Below are 21,230 nucleotides of genomic sequence, written 5' to 3' on the forward strand. Positions count from 1 at the left end.
TTGTGTGACTTAAATCCCAAAAAATGTACTATCATTAACTTAAAACACATAGTGTAAGGGTTAAGGTTCGTATAGAAAAAAACGGACAACACCCATAGTGACCTGTCAATCACAAGAAAGCCGCACAATAATGCTGCTTTATCGTCTTTTTACTCAAAATCGGACCATCATTTACAAAATGAACATCATGCTGTATTGAAGCCGACATTTAACTACCGATTCAAACCATATACTCATTAAGATAATTTCTACGGGGGTCTTTTTGTTATAGACCTTTAGACAATCTCAGTTCTTTCTTACATAAGTCGCCCGTTCTGCCCTTTAGGAGGAAGGTTCACCACACTTTTGCAATAGAGTGGCGAAGTCATGCCCATCTACTTCCGCCCCATGGGACCTTATTTCTGAAATATTATGTATTGAAGTCAATGGGGAGAGAAAGATTATCTTTCGATCCCGTTTGAATTGTACCAAGAATTACACATATGATGTTTGTCAATCTTAAAAAATCATTTCCATGTCAAAAAAGTCACAGTTTGTCTTAAAACTGTTGAAATATAAGACTATGAAAAATACGGAACTAGAAAGACTACAAATCCCAGAGTCGCATAGGTGAATTTAGCTAGCTGACATTAACGTTACACATTACACTTGTGTTACTCACCGACACCTTGTAAAGCCGGTCCTGCATGCTGGAACCGACTAACTCCCCTTTTCAGTATGTACAGTTCTCAACATGGGCAGACTTTTAGTGGTTTTCACCTCTTTTAATACTTGTCGCTTCATTCTGAAAGAAAGAGGTGAAACGTGACGGCCACCTTCGTGTTGGCGACGTATGCAAGACCAGAGTTGTAGTTCATTGAGCGCTTCACACAAAAAAATGTGTTACTTCACAGTTTTACGGCACATTTTTTTTTTTTTGACTTGCAAAATTATCTTTTAAATTGACAAACATCATATGTGTAATTCATTGCACAATTCAAACGGGATCAAAAGATAATCTTTCTCTCTCCATTGACTTCAATACATACTTTTTCCAAAATAAGGTCCCATGGAAGTCCCCCAGAAGGGGAGGGACTTCGCCACTCTATGGCTCTGCTGTTCAAACACATGCTTTCATAACTTTGTCACAGCTCAATTTGAAATGTTCCCTAACACTTTATAGGCAAAAAAACAACTGTCCTGAACTTGATGTCCCTTCTTCCTTCCAAATCACAACAGCTCTCCAATATCTAAATAATGTGTCTTGTGCTGGAAACCCTATTAAAAAAAGGAACATCCACCAGGCTGTAAAACAGTTTGTCTAATTTAACAAGATGGGATTTTGGAGAGAAAACAGTTATACATTCATTTGTATCTTAAGAACTCTTCGGTTTTTACTGCACTACAGAAACAGTCCAAAGCAAGAACATGTTTCCCTTGCTTAATGCTTCCATGTTGGTGTATCTACCTCTTCTGCTGCAGAGGGAATGAAAGCACAGGGCAGGCCACATGGTGAGGATGCTGCAAAGCAATCAGGCCATTGGCTCACATGTGACAGTCATGGCTAATGGGATTTGCAAGGTTCAATAAACAGAGGTGGGTGGGAGTGTGGGGATGCGTTATGGTATATAATGGCTGTGCATTTATGGTGTTTTGACATCAGCCATACGCTCATAAATCACAAAGGGCTAGTATAAACAAAAGTACCACCATGGAGGAGAGAGCATCCTCTGCTGGGCTGCATGCTGTGTAGAATTTTGTTTTAACAATGCATATTTAAAAGGAGCCACGCAATCAAGACTAGTCATGGAGAGCATGACTCAGCCTGTGAATAAGCTCTACAGTATAATGTGTTTAGTTAAAATATGTTGACGTTGATCAGACAGAGAGAGTCCAATGAAAGCTAATGTAACTGCATCATGGGAAATGTTGGATTCTTAATGGCTTGAAGGTTAACCCTTGTAGACAGTAGGAATTTCCTAATTTTGGAAAAAGGTCTTTATTTTTCTCATACTGCCTGTGCTGCAGCACCTCTTTTCACCCTCTGTCTGAAACCAGAGCCCAGTCTGCTCTGTTTGGTTAGCTGGCACGCTCTGTTGTGATTGATTAACTGCTTAGAGATGTCCCACCCCTTATAACGTTCAAATTGTTGGAGTGCTACCCAGTAGAATCACAAGTGTTACATAGTTACTTTATTACAGAAGTAAACAAAGAAGTCGAGAAGAGGCGTTACATGCAGGGGGGGAGAGAAACTGCCTCTAGAGGGAACTTTAGGATTTGAGCCTTTGCAGACCATTGACATGCACATAAACCGATATAAACACAGTACAGGAAATGGAAAACACCAAAAAGCATAATAGGGACTCTTTAAACCACATTTAAAGTAAAGTTCTAAAGTTGTTTTTTCTTGGTTGACATGGCCTAAAAACAAATGTCATGGAACTCTAGTTCTTCTTCATTCTGCACCTCACAACATCAGCGATGAAACAATTAAGTTTTCTGTTTACCTCCTTCTAGATTAATCATCCACTGGAGAGGACATTAGCGTAACTGTCTAGAAATGAAATCTTCTTTTCACGAGTCAAACACAACAGCACCCTTTCATGCATTCAAAACACATCATAACTGGTACAAATGAGTGATAAAAGTCTTCTTTTAGAGCGAGGGAGTTTTTTCAGGGAACTGACAGAAATCTTAATGGCATGGTTTATTTTGTTTCACAGCCAGCATGTGGCCAGCCTGAGTTCTCACACAGTCCCCACGCACTGTTTGCTCCCATGGGGCACCACCCTTCATTTTGTTGCATTTTTACACTTCTGTTATCCAAAAGTGTGTATAAAAGAACATTTTGAAAACTGTAACCGAATAAGAAAGACTCTTGATGTTAAGTGACTGTGGGTAGGGGTAGAAAGTTAAGCAAGTTAAGCAAGTACTTTTTGTTGTGGTCTAGTTGCATTGTGGGTAGTGTGTAGGCATCTTACATGGTACAATTTGAATAATGTGTGGAATAAGAACAATTATTTGTGATTCTGCTAAATTAATTAAGATATATATTTTTGTATTATTAAAGCTGCATGCAATTGTATTGTTTAGGTCTTTTGAGACAGCTGAACACACAACACCTGAAATATTATCATGACTGCATTACAAATGGCTAATTTACCTTTCACATTTTCAAAAAGTTTTATTCACACACAATAACAATATATAGGTTTTTGTCCCTTCCGTGATCCCAAAGCTTTTGTTGACCTACTCTTTTAGTTAACTTTCCAACCGTTAGTTTGACCCGAGTTTACTAAATGCTAAACCTGTGCACGACCATTTTGCTTTTACTCTTTCTGACGTCTCAGTCCTGAATATCCCCTGGCTTTTTTTTCTCTCCCTGTAGGCACCAGTCTACTTCAGGAGATTGTGTATCTTGTGAGTCAGGGAGCAGACCCAGATGAGATTGGCCTTATGAACATCGATGAACAGCTTCCTGTCTTGGAGTACCCCCAACCTGGCCTGGACATTATACAGGTAATGTAGCCGAAAACAGGTTAGCATTCATAATTAGACTTTGGCTTTTTTCTGGTATGCCTTTTGCCGGGTGTAGGAGTATACAACAAAGTTGTTTAGATATGAAAAAAGAGAAGATGCTGGTCTTAATAACTCCAGCCCAATCAAAACAAGGCTAATCTTGCTTGCAATCACAAGGCTGGTCTGTCCAGACAGAAAGACAACACGCCCTGGTTCATTTATATATTTTGTTTTCTGAGAAGCTAGTGTTAATCCACAAGTTCTCCATCTCACATCAATTGTCTTTAAACTCTTTACCAGCCATCAGCCATTGCCCAGGATTTTATGTTTCATAGGAATGAAAAGCTGTTAACATCCAACTAATCACAACCCCCATTTTTTACTAAATGGTAAATGGACTGTACTTATATAGCGCTTTATCCAGTCTTTAAGACCCCTCAAAGCGCTTTACATACTACATGTCATTCACCCATTCACACCCATTCATAAAGAGCAGTGTACCTTACTCTAGGACCTAACATTCACACACATTCACACACCGTTGGCCATGCCATCGGGAGCAACTCAGGGTTAAGTATCTTGCCCAAGGATACATCGACATGTTGACTGCATGGGCTGGGATCGAACCCACAACCTTCTGGTTGAAAGACGACCGCACTCCCTCGCAGCCACAGTCGCCCCTGATACTATATGAAAAAGGTCATATGACTCACGATGGGCACTGTGAAAACGGTTGTTGATGTCTTATGAGGCTCCGCACAGAGTCTGAAAAACAAATCCCTGATGATGTCATTTCAGCTTGTTCATAACATGTTGGAAACAGCATGCCAGAAGGAGTCAGGAAGTGTAGGACCCTGTTTGTCATTGTAAAATGTGATTCATGGGGATTACTTGGACTCTGACTAATGAACGCGTTCAAAATTACTATAAAAACGGGTGGATGGAAATTAAGGGCTTGTACTTATCAGCAAGATGTCTTTCAAAGGAATACATTCCCTTCTATTGCTCAACCTGTTTCACATCACTTACTGAACAGAGACAGTGATAGCATCATGGCTAACTAGAACTTCAACATTGACTGCTACTGTATAAGACAATGTATGACATTTTCCAAGAAACAGAGCTTGGGATCTGACTTTTTGAGCCAATAAGACTGGATAAAAGAATACAGATTAAAGTAATACCTTTCTTTGTGTCCCCACAGGAGCTGACCTCTCCTCGTCTGATTAAAAGCCATCTTCCCTATAGGTTCCTCCCCACAGCCATGCACAACGGAGAGGCCAAGGTCAGTCCTCCGATAATGGACCGCAAATATGCAATAATAAATTTTCACTGCATTTATTTAGAAGTTTTCAGATTTGGGAGCTTCACATGAGTTCAGGACCCGGTACTATACTGTACATGAAGATTAGGGGAGAAAAAGTTAACAAAACATTGAAATTAGAAAGCTTTATTTGTTCGATACCGAGTGTTGTATTTCCCCAAAACATTAGTAACCAATACTACATGTTGGTTTCATATAGTTTCATAAATATACAAATCAAGTAAGAAAAGTTGGACAGTTATACTTTTGAGTGTATAATACAATATAAAGTAATTTTAATATCCCAGAGTAAAATCTATTATTAAACTAATTGCAAATAAATAATAAAATAGATCAAAAATAAAAGTATAATCCAATGTTGTTATCATTGTTTGTACTATCAAATAAAAAGGCAAAAAAATAAAAATGAAATACATAAATACGATATTATGTATATGTATCAAATACAAATATTTAACACTTTCGGTTTCTGGAAAATAATTACAATAATTAACCAGTCAAACAGGATAATATGAAAAACAATTGCATTTTCACTCAATCAAAAGGTTAAAGAATAAATATATTTAAAAAAAATCTAGTCTCTCATGTGCAGTCTTTCAAAGATGACACTCCATCAGCTCCAATAACCACATTTTATTGGACTGTTCTCCAACCTCAGCATTACCTGGGACTGATATCTTGTATCTGACTGTAGCGAGTGCCGTGGTTCTTCTCCTCCAGGTGATCTACATGGCTCGTAACCCTAAGGACCTGGTGGTGTCCTACTACCAGTTCCACCGCAGCCTCAGGACCATGAGCTACCGGGGAACCTTCCAGGAGTTCTGCCGCCGCTTCATGCATGACAAGCGTGAGTATGCAGGATTCTAGAGGACTGAACCATCTCGGTGATTTCCTTTAGTGTTTGTCTACGGAGTTCATCCATCTGTGTGTGTGTCTCTCTTCTCACAGTGGGATACGGTTCCTGGTTTGATCACGTTCAGGAATTTTGGGAGCATCGCATGGACTCCAATGTCCTCTTCTTAAAGTATGAAGACATGTACAAGGTAACATCCTCATTCTCGTTTTGGGGTTTGTCTGTGAGCTCTTATTTTGACATTATTTCACTTAAAGTCATTACCCTGTCAATCTCAAAACCGGCTTTTGGTCTGGGGACAATAAGACTGTGTGCAAGGGGGCAATATTTTTGGGGTATCAGGTCTAGCTAACGGCTAACGTCTGTTTGTCTTTTGTTTACAAAATGATTGGTCAATACTTGAAATATACGGTCTATGGTCAATACTACTCAATTTGAAATCGATACTAACATCTTGTCTTGATGCTAACAATAGAGACCATCATCCAGTATTGTGGTCTTTGTAAGGATTTGAGTCCACTGAATGTAAAGAGTAATTAATATAGAAAGTGGGTCAGTAAACAATTCCAGTGGAGCTGCTGTACTGTGCAGCTCTTGTGGGGGAAGTTACATTTAATCTATATTTAGACATTAAAGGGACTTTCCGAACATGCAAGCTCTTTGGCAGAGAGATAAACAGAGAATAAAATACCCTACAGTAGGAAAAACAAATGGCAAGCTTTAGCCCAATACGCAAAATCCTAAATTGTCAAAATCCTGTCACTGTTTAATCTGAGTTGTATTAAATATTTTAACCCTATTAAGCCATCAGGTTTTTTACACTCCATCAAAAAAAAATGACGTGTTTGTGGAAAACACCCAAAACTGGTATCTCTTATTTATCTCACAATCTGTACAATGTAAAGAAGGTAAAGAACATTTATATTTGTCATTATCATACCGGAATCAACAAATTTTTTTACCCAATTCAAACCCTGTCCCCATCATTTTTCAAGAAGCTTACTTATTTTCACACAACATGGCAGACACTATCTGTCTTTGTAGGGACACGTTCTTGTATTAAACTCAAAGAAAAGTAACAAACTACACCAAATCAATATTTGCCCTTTGCTTTACCAAAGGTCCCTTTGTACAGTATCTGGTTTATCCCTTTTACGAGATAAACTCAAACATGTCCTTTGTTTTGCAGATAGGCTTTAGATTTCTAAGAACTGAAAGCAGAATGCAAGTGATCTAAAACTGCTTTTAGGGTAATAACTTACATTCCATCTTTTGGTAGTTTTGTAAATTAAGTTTCCACATAGTCTTTCATGACAACTCATTATAGAGAGAAGGAAAGTGTACCATAACTTGTGAAACAGCTTCAGTGACCTCTGAACCTGCCTTGAACAAACACATGAATGTGCAGGCCAAAACAACCCAGGGCTGTCTAGTAACCCTATAGGTTCGGTTCAACCGCTACTCGATGATGTATTGTCCTTACAGAGCAGTACATTTTGTCCATTTGGCTCATCTACAGTCTGTGTTCCTCACCTTTATGCTACATAGATTGTGTACACTTAGAGCAGTGGTTCCCAACCTTTTTTCCCAAGAGCCCCCCCCCACACACACACACACACACACACACACACACACACACACACACACACACACACACACACACACACACACACACACACACACACACANGGGGGGGGGCGCCAACAGCGGTAATTAAAGTTTTAAAGTCTCAAAATGCTACAACTACTGTCACAAACTGGATGAATGTGAAGTATTTTGTTAAAGGAGGATGAAAGCGTAATTCAGGAGCACTATTGGAGTGACTTTGATGGTTATTGGACTCAGGAAGAATTCATTTGGATTCCCGCTGTATGAAGAAATTAAAGGACGGCTTAAGATAAGCCCTGTTTGGACACTTTACTGGCAGAAGCAACATTTCTATTAAAGAAAGAATTATACATTTCTGTCTTGTTATGCCTATAATAACTACTGACTTGAATTTGTATTCAAATGAATTAATCAATTATTTTTTATATTTTATTGTAATGTATAGACAAGGCTTTTAGTGACAATCATGTATTGCGTGACAATTATATGTAAAAAAAAGAAAAGAAAAGTCTAAGTATGATATTTAGCCTCAAATCATCTGAGGCCTGGCGCCCCCCCTGCGATCTTTGGCGTCCCCCCCCTCCCCCCAGGTTGGGAACCACTGGCTTAGAGGAACTGTGTGTTCTCCACAGTTGTGGGCGGAGGTTATTTGAGGAAACAGAATCACTGCCTTGGTGTTATTTGAAAATTTAAGACAGAGGCAGTTTCCCTTTGTCCCCTTTACTTAAGTAACACAAAGGATGGCCATTAAAATATACTTAAAGCACCAAAAGTGAAAGTACTGGTTATGGTGTATATCAGAATGATTTATTTAAAAAAGGACTCTATTATGATTATTGACACATGAATCTGTCTATCACAGGTAGGAGAAGCTGATTCTAAAGAATGTATAAACTGCTGCTGGATATCTTAACCTACAGTACCTAAATAATGATAAATCATAGTTTATTGTAGTAACTAAGAATCTGCTAAAATAACTAAAGCTGTCAGATACATTTTGTAGAGTAATTGCAATTTTAGCTTCCAAAGTTTAGTGAAATAGAAGTGTAAAATAGCAGGAAATGGTTTTACTTAAAAAGGTAGTATAGTAAATGTACTTTATTAGATTTGGAACCACCAACCTCTCCTCTCATGTCCTCTCCTCTCCTCTCATGTCCTCTCCTCTCCTCTCATGTCCTAACCTCTCCTCTCCTCTCCTCTCATGTCCTAACCTCTCATGTCCTAACCTCTCCTCTCCCCTCCAGGATCTGGGCACGCTGGTGCAACAGTTAGCTCAGTTCCTGGGTGTTTCCTGTGACAAGGCTCAGCTGGAGGGCATGGTGGAGAGCTGCAACCAGCTCATCGAGCAGTGCAGCAACTCCGAGGCGTTGTCCATCTGCAGGGGTGAGTGGGAGAGGAAAACCGTTTGGATTTTCTGTCTCTGAGGTCTTGGTAAAAGGGCTTTTTATTTAGGCCTCAAAGGAGAAGCATTAAATCCACCAAATGTATCTTCAAACCATTTGTATTACACTTTCATTGCATCTGACATTCAGGTCCTTCAGTTTATGATATTACAGTTGTTGTCCCATAAGGTTGCTGATAGAATTGCGTTATCCGAATTTCACGTAAATCATCAAAACTGCATTTTGCTATCGGATTTAGCCAGTTAGCTCCTTAGCTAACGCAAAAACAATTCCTACACACCACGGTCATGAGAAGCGAAATAATAAACTTGAACTACTGGGGAAAATGTTACTATGAAATGAAAAAGGACACTCAAATGTCTATAATGAAATACAAATAATGTCCAACTAAATCCCAAACCATTATTTATACATGCAATTAATCATGTTGTGTTTAAGTCCTTTTTATAACGTATTGAACATAATTATCTAAGTAGGTCATGGGATCTTCAAGTTGTGTACATTGATACAAGGGCTTTCTTATGCTCAGTTGAGATGATTATAGAATCACCTTGTGGACACAGTTTGCACTTACACCATATATTGCAATTCAGCTTTAGACTGTAAAGTAATTTCAACCTGTAGGTCCAATCCACTTTCATTTAACCATCTTTGACTTCCATGAAGACATCTTTATGTTTGTTCCCTAATTTTCATAAATAGTCATTTTTATTTTATGTTACCATTCCTATTTAGATTTTCACGTTTGCTTATGATTTCTGTTGTTTTGTTTTATTTCAGTTTTCCCATCTAATTCCTTTTCTTTTAGTGCATGGAAATCTGGTGTCTGGTGTTCTGTAGGCTGAACACACAGCTGCCAGGTGTCAGTCTGATCTGTCACACACACACACCTCAGCAGGTGAGTCAGAGCCACGGCGGGCTGCGTTCACTGCAGCTGAAAGTGCCCGATGAATCATCAGACATCACGTGGGTTTTAAATAATTCATCATGAAGAATCATGTCCCCATAACTTCTGAGGATGGCTTCAGGAAGACTGTGCTGGTAATGAAGGAAAACTAAAAGCCCTGCCCCCTTATTTTAGATTTACTTATGGCAATGGAACAGGAAATTAGGAATGGACTCAATCCATCCACTGAATGTTGAAAGTAGTTAAAATACAACTCATTGTATATAATATGTCATAGGTCATCTAAAACGCATTTAGATTTGCTTTAAATTGAAGGGTTTTGTCAAAATGTTTATTTAAGTGCATAAACGGTTAAGAAGAAGCATTGGTGGAAACTTAGTTCAGTCAGACAACTCACATATTTCTTAATATGTTTATTAGAAGCAGCAGCATATAGTTTGAGTTTGGCGTCTAGGCTCGGGCCTCATCACTCCACAGATTTACAAAGAACATTGAGTGATGATTAGATAACTATCCCCCGAGCCTACAGGTGGAAGCTGGGGTGGAAGCTTGGGTGGAAGCTGGGGTGGTGGTGGGGCAGGTGAGCAGCAGCAACATGAAACACAGCAGCAGGAACATGAACACAGTAATAGCAAGTGAACACAGCAGGCAGCAGCAGCATAGCGAGGCGGAGGCAGGAAGACCTGGCAGCTTAAATAGAGCGGCACATTTAGGAGAAAGTGTTTGGTTGGTTGTAAGAGGGACGAGGTGCGTCACATGTTAATGTGTGATTGGTGCTCGAGTTGACTGCCTGAACTAGCTCGCAGGCTTCGCCCCATTAGTGGCGGGCATCAGCAAATGAATCTGTTCATGCCCTTTCAACTGGGAAAATATGGTGTATTGATTGTGTTCACTCGTTAATTCATAACAATTAACAATTAATTGGTATACGTAAAAGTAAACAAAGAATAGAATGACATCTCCATCTGTATATGATAGTGAGGTATCTTTGAAAATGTAAGATTAGGGGTGCGCAAAAAAAATCGATTCGCTTAAGAATTGCGATTCTATCTCTGCCGATTCGGAATCAATTCAGAAATTCCAAGAATCGGTTCACATTTTTCAGTCTTGCCGCAACTCAGCTTTCCATTTTTTATACGGCGTGAGCTCCGTAATGTCCCGCTACCACAGGTATTAGTATTAAGGGCATCTAGGAAGGTTATTCATCCATTAAGGGCTATATTGAATGGTTTGAGCTTCATTCATAAAGTTGATATTAACATTTAAAAAAAACATTTGAATGCCTCATGAACGCCCCACGTCTTACTAATATATAAACCTCTGTCCTCTCTCTGTGTCTCCTGCCTGCAGGTCGTGCAGGTCTGTGGAAAGACGTATTCACAGTGTCTATGAATGAGAAGTTTGACACGGTGTACAGACAGAAGATGGGCAAGTCCGACCTGACCTTTGACTTCTGCATGTGAGCAGCACCTGACCCTCCACTCCACTGATCTACTCCAGTCCAATCGACCAAACCCACGATCCTATATCTCCGTAAAGTGAGATATTTAAGGGTACAGTGTGACAGCAGGATTACATTACAAGACTTTTCCCTTAATGCAATCTGTCTCAGTGAGTAAGTCTCGAAAAATCACACCCTTGTGGACTGGTCAACAGAACTTAGTTGACATTTCTCCATCAATAGTTAAACCAAACCTCCCTCAACCCCTACCTCCTGTGTATATGTGTACATATTAACCAGGGTTCGACCGATATAGGTTTTTGAAGGCAGATGCCAATACTTTCAACCTCAAGTATTGGTCAACATTTCTATTCAAATTCTCCAACATAGTCCATAAAAGGAATTCAAGCTACATGCAGATATTTGTGACTGAATTACATGGAAACGGCAATATGCCAGTACTGCCATTCAATGTTCTCATGCAATGGTAGTCTTGCTGTGATAGTTATCTATTTTTCACTAGTTCATAAAGAACTGGGTACGCAAAAAAATAAAATTGGATTTGTTTCCCACTTACATATAAAGGCAAAAGTATTTGCAACTTCGAAAGGCAGGAAAAAGTGTCTGGTTTCATAGGGAGGTACGAAAGTTGTTCAAATGGGGATAAAGGCCTCAGTTAGTCTGTAAGAACACCAGCATGTAAGCGGAAACCAATTGGATTCTTGTGCTGATCAGAAGGACATCATCACGTATTTTGCGTAAGTGCTAAGGCTCTGCTAATTGTTGGGGAACTACGTTGTGAAATTCTTATTTTTTGTAAATAGGAGGAAATATGCGCCAGCTGCATGCAGGTCTATGAATTCAACTACACTTTAAAGCAAATAATTATAATTAAATAGTAAAAGGATGAATTCATGTAAACAAGTCTTAGAATTTCTTTTAAATGGCAATTTTTTTCAATGCTTTAATAGCAGTAGATCAACATTCCAGATTTCCAGAGTACTGGAACAAACAACTCGTGAGCCTTAACAACTTTAGGAATTTATGTAGCTTGCGTGCCATCAGTGGAGGGCTTTAGGCTGCCCTAGTTCACCCTCTGGAAACATCAATAGAGGTCTGACTGCCTGTTAGAGATCAAACATCAGTCGGACTACTTATTTGCAGTGTTGATCAGCCACAAATATCTATAGGTAGACTCAGGGATTCTCTCCGATGTTTCTGGTTGTCATGTGGACAAACCCTCTGAAACATTTAACTCATCTTGAGACAGTAAACCCCTCCAAAGGCTAATGAAACCATTGTATTAGAGCTCAGCTGCTTTATAGGTCAGGCCACACATAAACACCTATTGGTGAGGAAACCAGAAGACAATACTGCTTGTAAGTATGGAACTAACCTTCCTAGGCGACACCCACAATGGCTGAATATGAGCCATCTACGGCCACCAGCAGGGGCGGACTGGCCATCGGGACGTTCAGGACGAATCCCGATGGCCCGGTACTGAAGTGGGCCGGTCGGAGAAGTCACTAGCACCCCCCTCCCCCTCCCCCGTTGACAACCTATTTTGACTTTAATCAACTGCAGACAACAGACAACACTGTAATCTGTTAATCCCACATATCGGTCTGACCCTGACACTGAGTGCATTAGCAGTTCTCTCGTTGCAAAAGTTGCTCTTGCTCCAAGTCAGGTAGAAGAATGGAAGGTAACTGTAAGAAATGAAGCCAAACTTATAAAAGAAGAAGCCTATCACGCCTAGCAATCGGTTCAGCAGCCCAGTGTCACACAGCTGGGAGATTTTTGTGTTAAATGATCCATGTTTTTTTTCCCCTCAAAGTGCTGGAGGGTTTTTCAGCCTTCATCGCAGATTGTCAGTTATTTCTGAACTTTACGTGTGTATGGATGATTGCGAGTGTGTGTTTGAGAAAGAAAGAGGGAGGGAGGGAAATGGAGAGGGTTCAGTCGTGTCAGTGCTCAGTTAAGCTCAGCTATTTATGCTGATTTAGATGTTAAATTCAAGGATTTGTCTGATCTTTAAAACCAAGTTATGTAGCATTGGCGCCTCTCAGTGGTTGTTAAAAAATACAATGGTAGGATATACCACTGAATTTAATGGGCTGAAAGCAAGAAAGAAATCACAAATGGGAATATAATTTTTTCTAAAACAAAAGATTATGAATAATAAGATTGCCTAATGGAGTTACATACAAGTTATACAATTAATGTCTTAAGTCGAACACTTCACTCTCCAATACTTTGCTGGTAATTTAAACTGGCATTTTGGGTACAAACATGATTATTTTCAAATGCAAACTGTTGCACGTTTTTTCCTTAAGATCATGAACGGTGGTTCAAATGAGCAGTTGCGGCCTGGTTGGAGAAGCAGCTGTGCCAAACACGGAAAATAATATCTAGCCTAATGTCTCCAAGGTATAAAGACATATTTTACACCCTCGCCTTAATATTTAAGGTCAGTGTGGATGGATTCTAGGAGGGGCCTTGAAATTATTGTTTTTTAAAAAAAATGTAATTTGTTTGCATATCCAGAGAGTCTTAGAACTACATATACCCACATACATGAACGAAGAAGTAAAGGAAAGCCTGTGAAGGAACGGTAGAAAGCTGAACATAAAACTCAAGGCAACATAAGCAGGATAACATTCAATAAACTAGAAGTGTACTTGGAGAGCGCAGACCTCCGGCAAGGTCGTTTTTGCACCATGATACAGATCTATTTATGAAAAAGTAATCTGAATGTTTTCATTACATTACATTACATTGCATTTAGCTGACGCTTTTATCCAAAGCGATTTACAATAAGTGCGTTCGACCAACAAAATACAAACTTGAAGAAAACAGAATCATATAAGTAGGCCTACATCAGGTGTCATAGAGTTTTCCCTACAGACAACCAAACAAACAAACCAACAATAAACATAACCTCCTTGGCTGAGGTACCACTATTTTAATATACCTTGGTTTACACTTAGCCACATATTCGCACCTCTGTAAGATGACCTGTCACTTAGCACAAGAAGAACATCAGCTAACTTTGGTGTAATCAGTGCTTCATCTGCCGTGAACATGGGAAAGTAGGCTCTTTAAATAGGGAGTTACACTTGGGAAAAATTATTAATTAAAACATCTCACACCACCTCCAAAGGAAGCCTGGCAGATCGATGTCAGTACATCTTTTGGGCATCAGATATGATACACCCAACACTCATAAAGTGAATAACTAATATTGTTTATTTGGGGCTGTGGAAAGTTTGGTAATCGGAAAATCCTATTCCTGTGTGAACCATGCTACATACTGTATCCCACTGAGGGGTTGAATAGTTGCCTCTTTCTCTCTGTTTTCTCACAAATGTCAGGTTTTGGTAGCAGGAAAGAAGAGCAGAGTATTAGCCCATAACCAGCATTACACTATGTTTTGTATTCTGCAACTTGACAGCATCAATATTAGACTCTTCAACCCGAGGCATCACTTAAAGCCAGTCCATCTCCCTGTGCTCCGGACACTTGTGAATGTCTTTATTGTGTTGGTGTAAACGACAACCTCAGCACACACTCGTCACGCCGCCTCATTTACGGCTGCTCATTCTTTCCCTTTCATTGTTCTTCCTTCTTCTCTGTCACTGTTTACAGCCATTGGCAAGGCTTCAGCTGCCCATCTCCACTTTAATGGTTTGTTTGGGATTTTATACATGCCTTTCTCTGTTTCCTGGGCGTTGTATTTTACATTCTTTGCTTGCTGTTTTATTAATAAAGTTGTGTCTTCAGGCAATACTGGATGACTCTGGTCTCCTTCCTTTATCGCTTTAGTGTCTACATTCTTGTTCTCAACATCTGTCTGACCCAGAAATGTGTTGTTGAAGTGAGAAATACACAAATTAAGAGTGAATGGAATATAGATTGTTACTTTACAGGACTATATGATTATATTATATAACAAACCCAGGGGCTGTGCTGCTACAGCCTGTGTCTGGTAAAAAATAACCTATGTTGGCTAATTTTAGCTTATGTTAGCAAACTTTAGTTCTATCTATAGATGACCTTTTAAGTGAGTAAGTGACACTGCTGATTGATCACTCCACTATAAGAGAGCTGCTGCTACACTATGATGGAGCATTTAGCCTACCATTATTTAATAATATCACCCATTGCCACAGTGGAAGCTGTGAAAAAGTTACATGGACTATGCAAATATACGTTAGCACAAGCCATGCATTCAAAAACAGATATGGCCACATTGGGGCATCAGAATCATAGTATTGAGATATAAGCACTGTACTTGCTATATAAACTCCCCTTAGCAAACAAAACATTAAACCCTAACATTGATTGGTTGTTGGTCGAGTTTCAGACACGCCCGCCGGCAAGCTTCAACGCACGCCGCTGTGTTGACAGGCCGTCCACTCCTCACCGCCACGTGTGACCACTGCAGTGGGCGTGTCTGAAACTCGACCAACAACCAATCACATGAATCTCATGCCCCGGACACAAGCACGGGGTTTGATTGGCTAGAGCTTGTACTGGCATATCATTTGATTGGCTGACGCTTCCATCGAAGCTTCAAAAGAAGAACATTGCTCTACTTTTGACAATAGAGAGGCGAAGTCCCTCCCCTTCCGGTGGGACTCATGGGACCTTATTTCGGGAAAAAGTTTGTATTGAAGTCAATGGAGAGAGAAAGATTATCTTTCGATCCCGTTTGAATTGTGCCACGAATTACACATATGATGCTTGTCAATCTTAAAAAATAATTTCCATGTCAAAAAAGTCACAGTTTGTCGTAAAAATGTTGAAATAAAAGACTATGAAAAATACGCGAAAGACTACAAATGCCAGAATCCCGGTCCCGCATGCTGGCTCTTACGGAACCGACTAACTCCCCTTGTGTGTATGTACAGCTCTCAACATGCCCAGACTTGTTGTGATTGTAACCTCTTTTAATAGAGGTTACAATCACAACAAGTCTGGGCATGTTGAGAGCTGTACATACACACAAGGGGAGTTAGTCGGTTCCGTAAGAGCCAGCATGCGGGACCGGGATTCTGGCATTTGTAGTCTTTCGCGTATTTTTCATAGTCTTTTATTTCAACATTTTTACGACAAACTGTGACTTTTTTGACATGGAAATTATTTTTTAAGATTGACAAGCATCATATGTGTAATTCGTGGCACAATTCAAACGGGATCGAAAGATAATCTTTCTCTCTCCATTGACTTCAATACAAACTTTTTCCCGAAATAAGGTCCCATGAGTCCCACCGGAAGGGGAGGGACTTCGCCTCTCTATTGTCAAAAGTAGAGCAATGTTCTTCTTTTGAAGCTTCGATGGAAGCGTCAGCCAATCAAATGATATGCCAGTACAAGCTCTAGCCAATCAAACCCCGTGCTTGTGTCCGGGGCATGAGATTCATGTGATTGGTTGTTGGTCGAGTTTCAGACACGCCCACTGCAGTGGTCACACGTGGCGGTGAGGAGTGGACGGCCTGTCAACACAGCGGCGTGCGTTGAAGCTTGCCGGCGGGCGTGTCTGAAACTCGACCAACAACCAATATGTCTATATAACGATAGGCCTACCAATGGGTGTTTATACAGAAAGTCCATGGGATCTCAATACTATAATTCTGAATGCTCAATCTGATGCCCTGTTATTTTCATGCTTGTGAACGTTGGACAAGACCAGAAACCTGTTCTACATGACCAAAGTAGTAATTGAAATAAAATAAAGGAAAGTCAAATGTATGATCGTCAACCCTCTATCATAGGTGTAGCACATTAATACAATAATCACAAAGTATGTATAGATTAGTATGAAAATCTGTAAAATCAAGCATATGATATTTATTACTAAACGTCAGTCCTTAAACACATCACGGGACACATTTTGACATTCTGCACAGCAGTTGCAGAACTCCGTCCAGGGAAGGCCAACAGAGAGGCACTGGCACTTTCCACTCTCTCCACACTTTGCATCTTTGCAATATAAGTGAGTAATGTCTCTCACTTCTGTAGGTGCTGGGGGTTTTGTAAGTAGCACTGGTTGAATGGCCCCATCTCTGACAATCCACCCCCTGCCAACAGGACTCCATAACAAGGGTTTGGGTTCGGGCTGTGACACCATATCGCTGTCTGAAACATTGCTCTTTGTACATGTTGTTGAAATGCATCCTCTGTTGGCGGCAGATTTTCCGAGGCTGCATCTGTTGTTGATGCAATTATGAACCTCAGTTCATCCAAGTCTGTGCACATCAGTCCAATTTCCTTTTTCTCTTTTCCATTGTAGCAGAAGGTCCACAAATGATCTTGCGACTTGCAAAGACTCTTCCAAGCTGGCAGAGAGTCCAAAATGGGCCTCCGTAGTAGAGTGGCGAAGTCCCTCCCATGAAACCGCTCAATGAACTACATCTCCCGTCTCGCACCACACACCAAGACGGCTGTCACGTTGGCACATTTCACTTCTTTCTTTCAGAATGAGGCGAAAAGTATTAAAAGAGGTTACAATCACAACAGTCGTGCGCATGTTGAGAAACCTGTACCTCCAAAAAGGGGAGTTAGTCAGTTCAGCTGCGGGACATGAAGTATAGTACTGATCCTCTTTGCAATCACATTAGTATGCATACAAGAGTGACAGGTGCTGTGACAGGTTACACCTGCTACTACTATAAGAGTTGCGGGTGCCGGAACTGCTAATACTTATGCTAAACGATCCCCTGTTGTATGCTAATGACCCGCCATATGACCCCTGTTCGAGGGTGGTTATCTATAATGACCCATATTGACCCAGCTGTTCGAGGTGTTATCCTATACAATGACCCCCCACTGTCGAGGGTGTTATCTACTAATGACCCCACTGTCGAGGTGTAGAAACATGGGGGGGCCGGGATCTGATTATGCCCCACGTAGTCTATTACTGTTGCAATCGAATTAGCCTTTGATGTCAATGTATTAAGATTAAGACTGTGACTCTAAGAAGGCAAGTTTGCGAATTTTAACACTATATTTACTGGCCTAGCTAGGATTTTTGGCTTTTTTCTCTGATTCTTGTGTTACTAACTGATACCTTTTAGATACCTTTGATGTATGCCAACACTTAACAACTGGGTAACGAATATGAAGTACGTTTGTAAGGAATTTGGTCTTCTTTTAATGGGCCTAGGCAATTTTCTTTAAATTCTCCTAGGTTACTTCCTGTAGTTTGGGACACCACCGTCACAAAATCATACTGAGTGTTTGTCAATATAAGAAATGCAATGTGTAACATGGTATTTGAACGGTAATGAGGCCCACAGTCAATCAAAGACCTGGAGAGGCAAAGGACAGGTGCACAAGGATGGAAGGAATGTTATCACTGGCCAAAACAAACTGTCCAACTACAGGAAGGTACTTGAGGAAGAGTGGAAAACCAAGGACTGCACTGTGCATGTTTGTGAGCAACTACATTGTCACTGCTGACCCACAGAGGGACTACACTCATTCGATTCTGGCCGAAAGGGGAGGAGGTGAAGAGCATCTGCCCAACAGCAGGAGTCAGCAGTTTGACATCACTGTACAGTGATCAGGAGGAGACAGACACAAAGATGGAGCTCCATGCCATCCATCTTGCAGAGTCATTTCCCGCATCATTGTGAGGTCTGATCACACAGGTGTGGAAGTACTGCTCATATATTATGGAAGCACAATACATGTTTGTTCCTCTCTGTGTACAATGCAGCAGGCCATGGAATGAAGAGAGCATCTGTCCCCATTAACACCACATGTGGAGAAATTGGTAAAAGACAGTCTAACTGTTATACCAGCATGTTGTGGCACTCCACTGGCTGTGGCACAACAAGTAGTTTGTACAGAATAGGAAAGACAATCAGCATCAGCAGGTTGTTTGTGAGCCCTGACCAGAGCTGTTTCTCATGCTGTGGCGAACGGAAACTGGGATTTCTTCAAAGAGGCCGTTTAGTTGGGCAGATGGTCCTGAAGCTTGTGGTGGGCGCAACATACATTTCTAACTGATCTACCAGCAGTGTCATGCACTCACTGGCTGTGGCACACAAACCAATAGTTCTACAGAATAGAAGACAACAGACCATTCACCAAACTCAAGACCCCATCTCAGCGAGCTCAAAGTATCTGGCCCATTTTGACTCTTGTCACGTTGCTAAGAATGTGAAATTTTGTTATCAAGTGAATGTACCATTGTCCCTTTTTTTCCGAAGGTTCTCGCGGTATATAGAAGGAATTGGAAACTGTTGTTGCAAACTTGGTAGAGGAATGTGTGGTGTCAGTAATTGCATCACACAACAGGATGACTGAGTGCTCTCGGGCAGGATCGGCCGTTATTGCAAGAGGATTGTCAGATTTCAGCCTAAATTGTAAAGAGCACGGCTTCTCAAGACCGCGATTATGGTCGTCCAGCTCTCACCAGACCCAACCTTTGTATATGGGGTGTAGTTTATCGCGTTGTGTTGTTGAAGGGCGTAGGAGTGTCAGAGATGGGGCCGTTCAACCAGTGCTATTTACAAAAACCCTTGCACCGGTTATCTGTTACGTGAGGAGACGAGTTATTACCTTGCGCATATGCAAAGATGGCCGCAAAGTGTGGAGCTGACAGTGTGATATATGCCTCAAGAGTCTCGTGATACTTTTCTCTCTCATTGTACGATACCTGTCTGTTATAGTTTGTATGTTGAACAGTGTCCCTAACGTTCTGAGGAGTTCCTGAAAATTGTAGGAGCAATTCCTTTTTATGTCGCTATTATCTAGGCATGATCGTCCTGATACATAGATGTCCTCATCACCATTATGTTTGAAGATTTGTGTCGAGTTCTAAGGTATAGATGTAATTTTAGGTGGAATGAATTACGAGTAACTGATCTAGTAAGTTGTAAAGGTTCCAGTTCAATAACAACCCTGTACTATTTACAAGTTTTGTGTTTATGGAGGCCGTGCTTCGCCCAATGTTGATAGTGTGTTGATTGATAGTAGTGTATGGTTGTGTGTGGTGTGCTGTTGTGTGTATGCTTGGTAGTATGTTGTGGGGATTGGTGTGTTCAGTTGTGTGTGCATGCTAGTATTTCCCTCTCACAAAATATAAGTGGGGCCATCAGAGAGTGATCATTCTTAACTTATCCCCTTGTGTCTGTGTGTGTGAATTGACTGTATCAGAGAATGAGGTGCTTTGTGTCTACTGATGATGATGCTATTTGTCGTGAGTTGTGAGTATCGTTGTGTATCGGATGTTGTGCTCTGTTGGTACTGATAGAGGTTGTGTGATGTGTTGCAGTCGAAGCCCGAGACAATTCGAGTAATGGTATATTTTTTAGGGATTTCAGTTTTTACTGATAAGATGAAGAGAAAAGTGATTGAGTCCTATTGTTCCTATCACCAAAAAGTACGAATTCCCGTCTAAACCAAAGCTAACTGTAGTGCGTTCAACACCTGTCCTATTTTATTAGTCCGGTGCTTGGATTTGTGCTGCTGTTATGGTGTGTGTTGTTGTGTCTCGTGTTGTGCTGTTGGTTGTGTTTTGTGGGGTTGTGGTTGTTATGTGTGTCCAGTTGTTGTACATCCTCAGTTTTCTTTGTTTTTTTAGAGAAACCTTAAAGAAAGGATCAGTAAAGTGGAGTTCTGCTGTGAAAGCAATGTAAAGATTTGTATGTTGGGAGCGAAGTCTCGTCGTAGTAATTGTGGGGTGTATTCGATTGTGCACATCTATGCTAGCAGTATATATATAGTATGTGTGACCAGGAGATTAAATTTGCCCCAATCGCCTTTTCCTTTTACTGATTTCTACGGCATCCAGGCAGTAGGATGCCGGAGGGTGTCGTGTGTAAATACGCACGCGCTCCCAGCAGCTTTTAATGTTGCATTGTGTGAATCTTTTAGGTTCCGATGGTTGAGTTCTAGTCATTATGATATATTTTAGTCCTATGTATTTCTGAACCGGTGTTTAGCGACCTTGTGTTGTTGAGAGTGCGAGGGTGAACATGCTAAATGCAAGGAGAGAACGGTCACGAGTTCTGTTTTATTTCTAGGACTTGGTTTGTAGTAAGCCCTGGGGAGGCCCCGCTCGTGCGACCCCGAAGGAGCGCGCCTCAGAGGCATTCCGACGTGCTGGGTCGCAAGAACCTGCCTGAGGAGCGTCAGGGTTGCAAAATCTGTACTGCTCTTTTAGGTCAATGGTTGTATTTGTT

General features: G+C 40.7%; 2 protein-coding genes across 2 annotated transcripts in view; both read left to right on the forward strand.

The window, feature by feature from the left end:
• sult4a1 (sulfotransferase family 4A, member 1) overlaps nt 1-14,823 on the forward strand; it is a 16,369-nt gene extending 1,546 nt beyond the window's left edge. Inside the window, exons 2-7 of the mRNA XM_010794114.1 lie at nt 3,368-3,498; nt 4,703-4,783; nt 5,543-5,669; nt 5,771-5,865; nt 8,528-8,666; nt 10,944-14,823. Coding sequence (XP_010792416.1) covers nt 3,368-3,498; nt 4,703-4,783; nt 5,543-5,669; nt 5,771-5,865; nt 8,528-8,666; nt 10,944-11,056 — 686 coding nt within the window. The 3' untranslated portion in view covers nt 11,057-14,823. The remainder of the gene's footprint in view (nt 1-3,367; nt 3,499-4,702; nt 4,784-5,542; nt 5,670-5,770; nt 5,866-8,527; nt 8,667-10,943) is intronic.
• Nucleotides 1-21,230, forward strand: part of LOC104964947 (oxidation resistance protein 1-like) — a 199,812-nt gene that overhangs the window by 73,084 nt on the left and 105,498 nt on the right.

This window comes from Notothenia coriiceps, unplaced genomic scaffold, assembly GCF_000735185.1.
Source record: "Notothenia coriiceps isolate Sejong01 unplaced genomic scaffold, NC01 NC01_scaffold00037244, whole genome shotgun sequence".
Classification (NCBI taxonomy): Eukaryota; Metazoa; Chordata; class Actinopteri; order Perciformes; family Nototheniidae; genus Notothenia; species Notothenia coriiceps.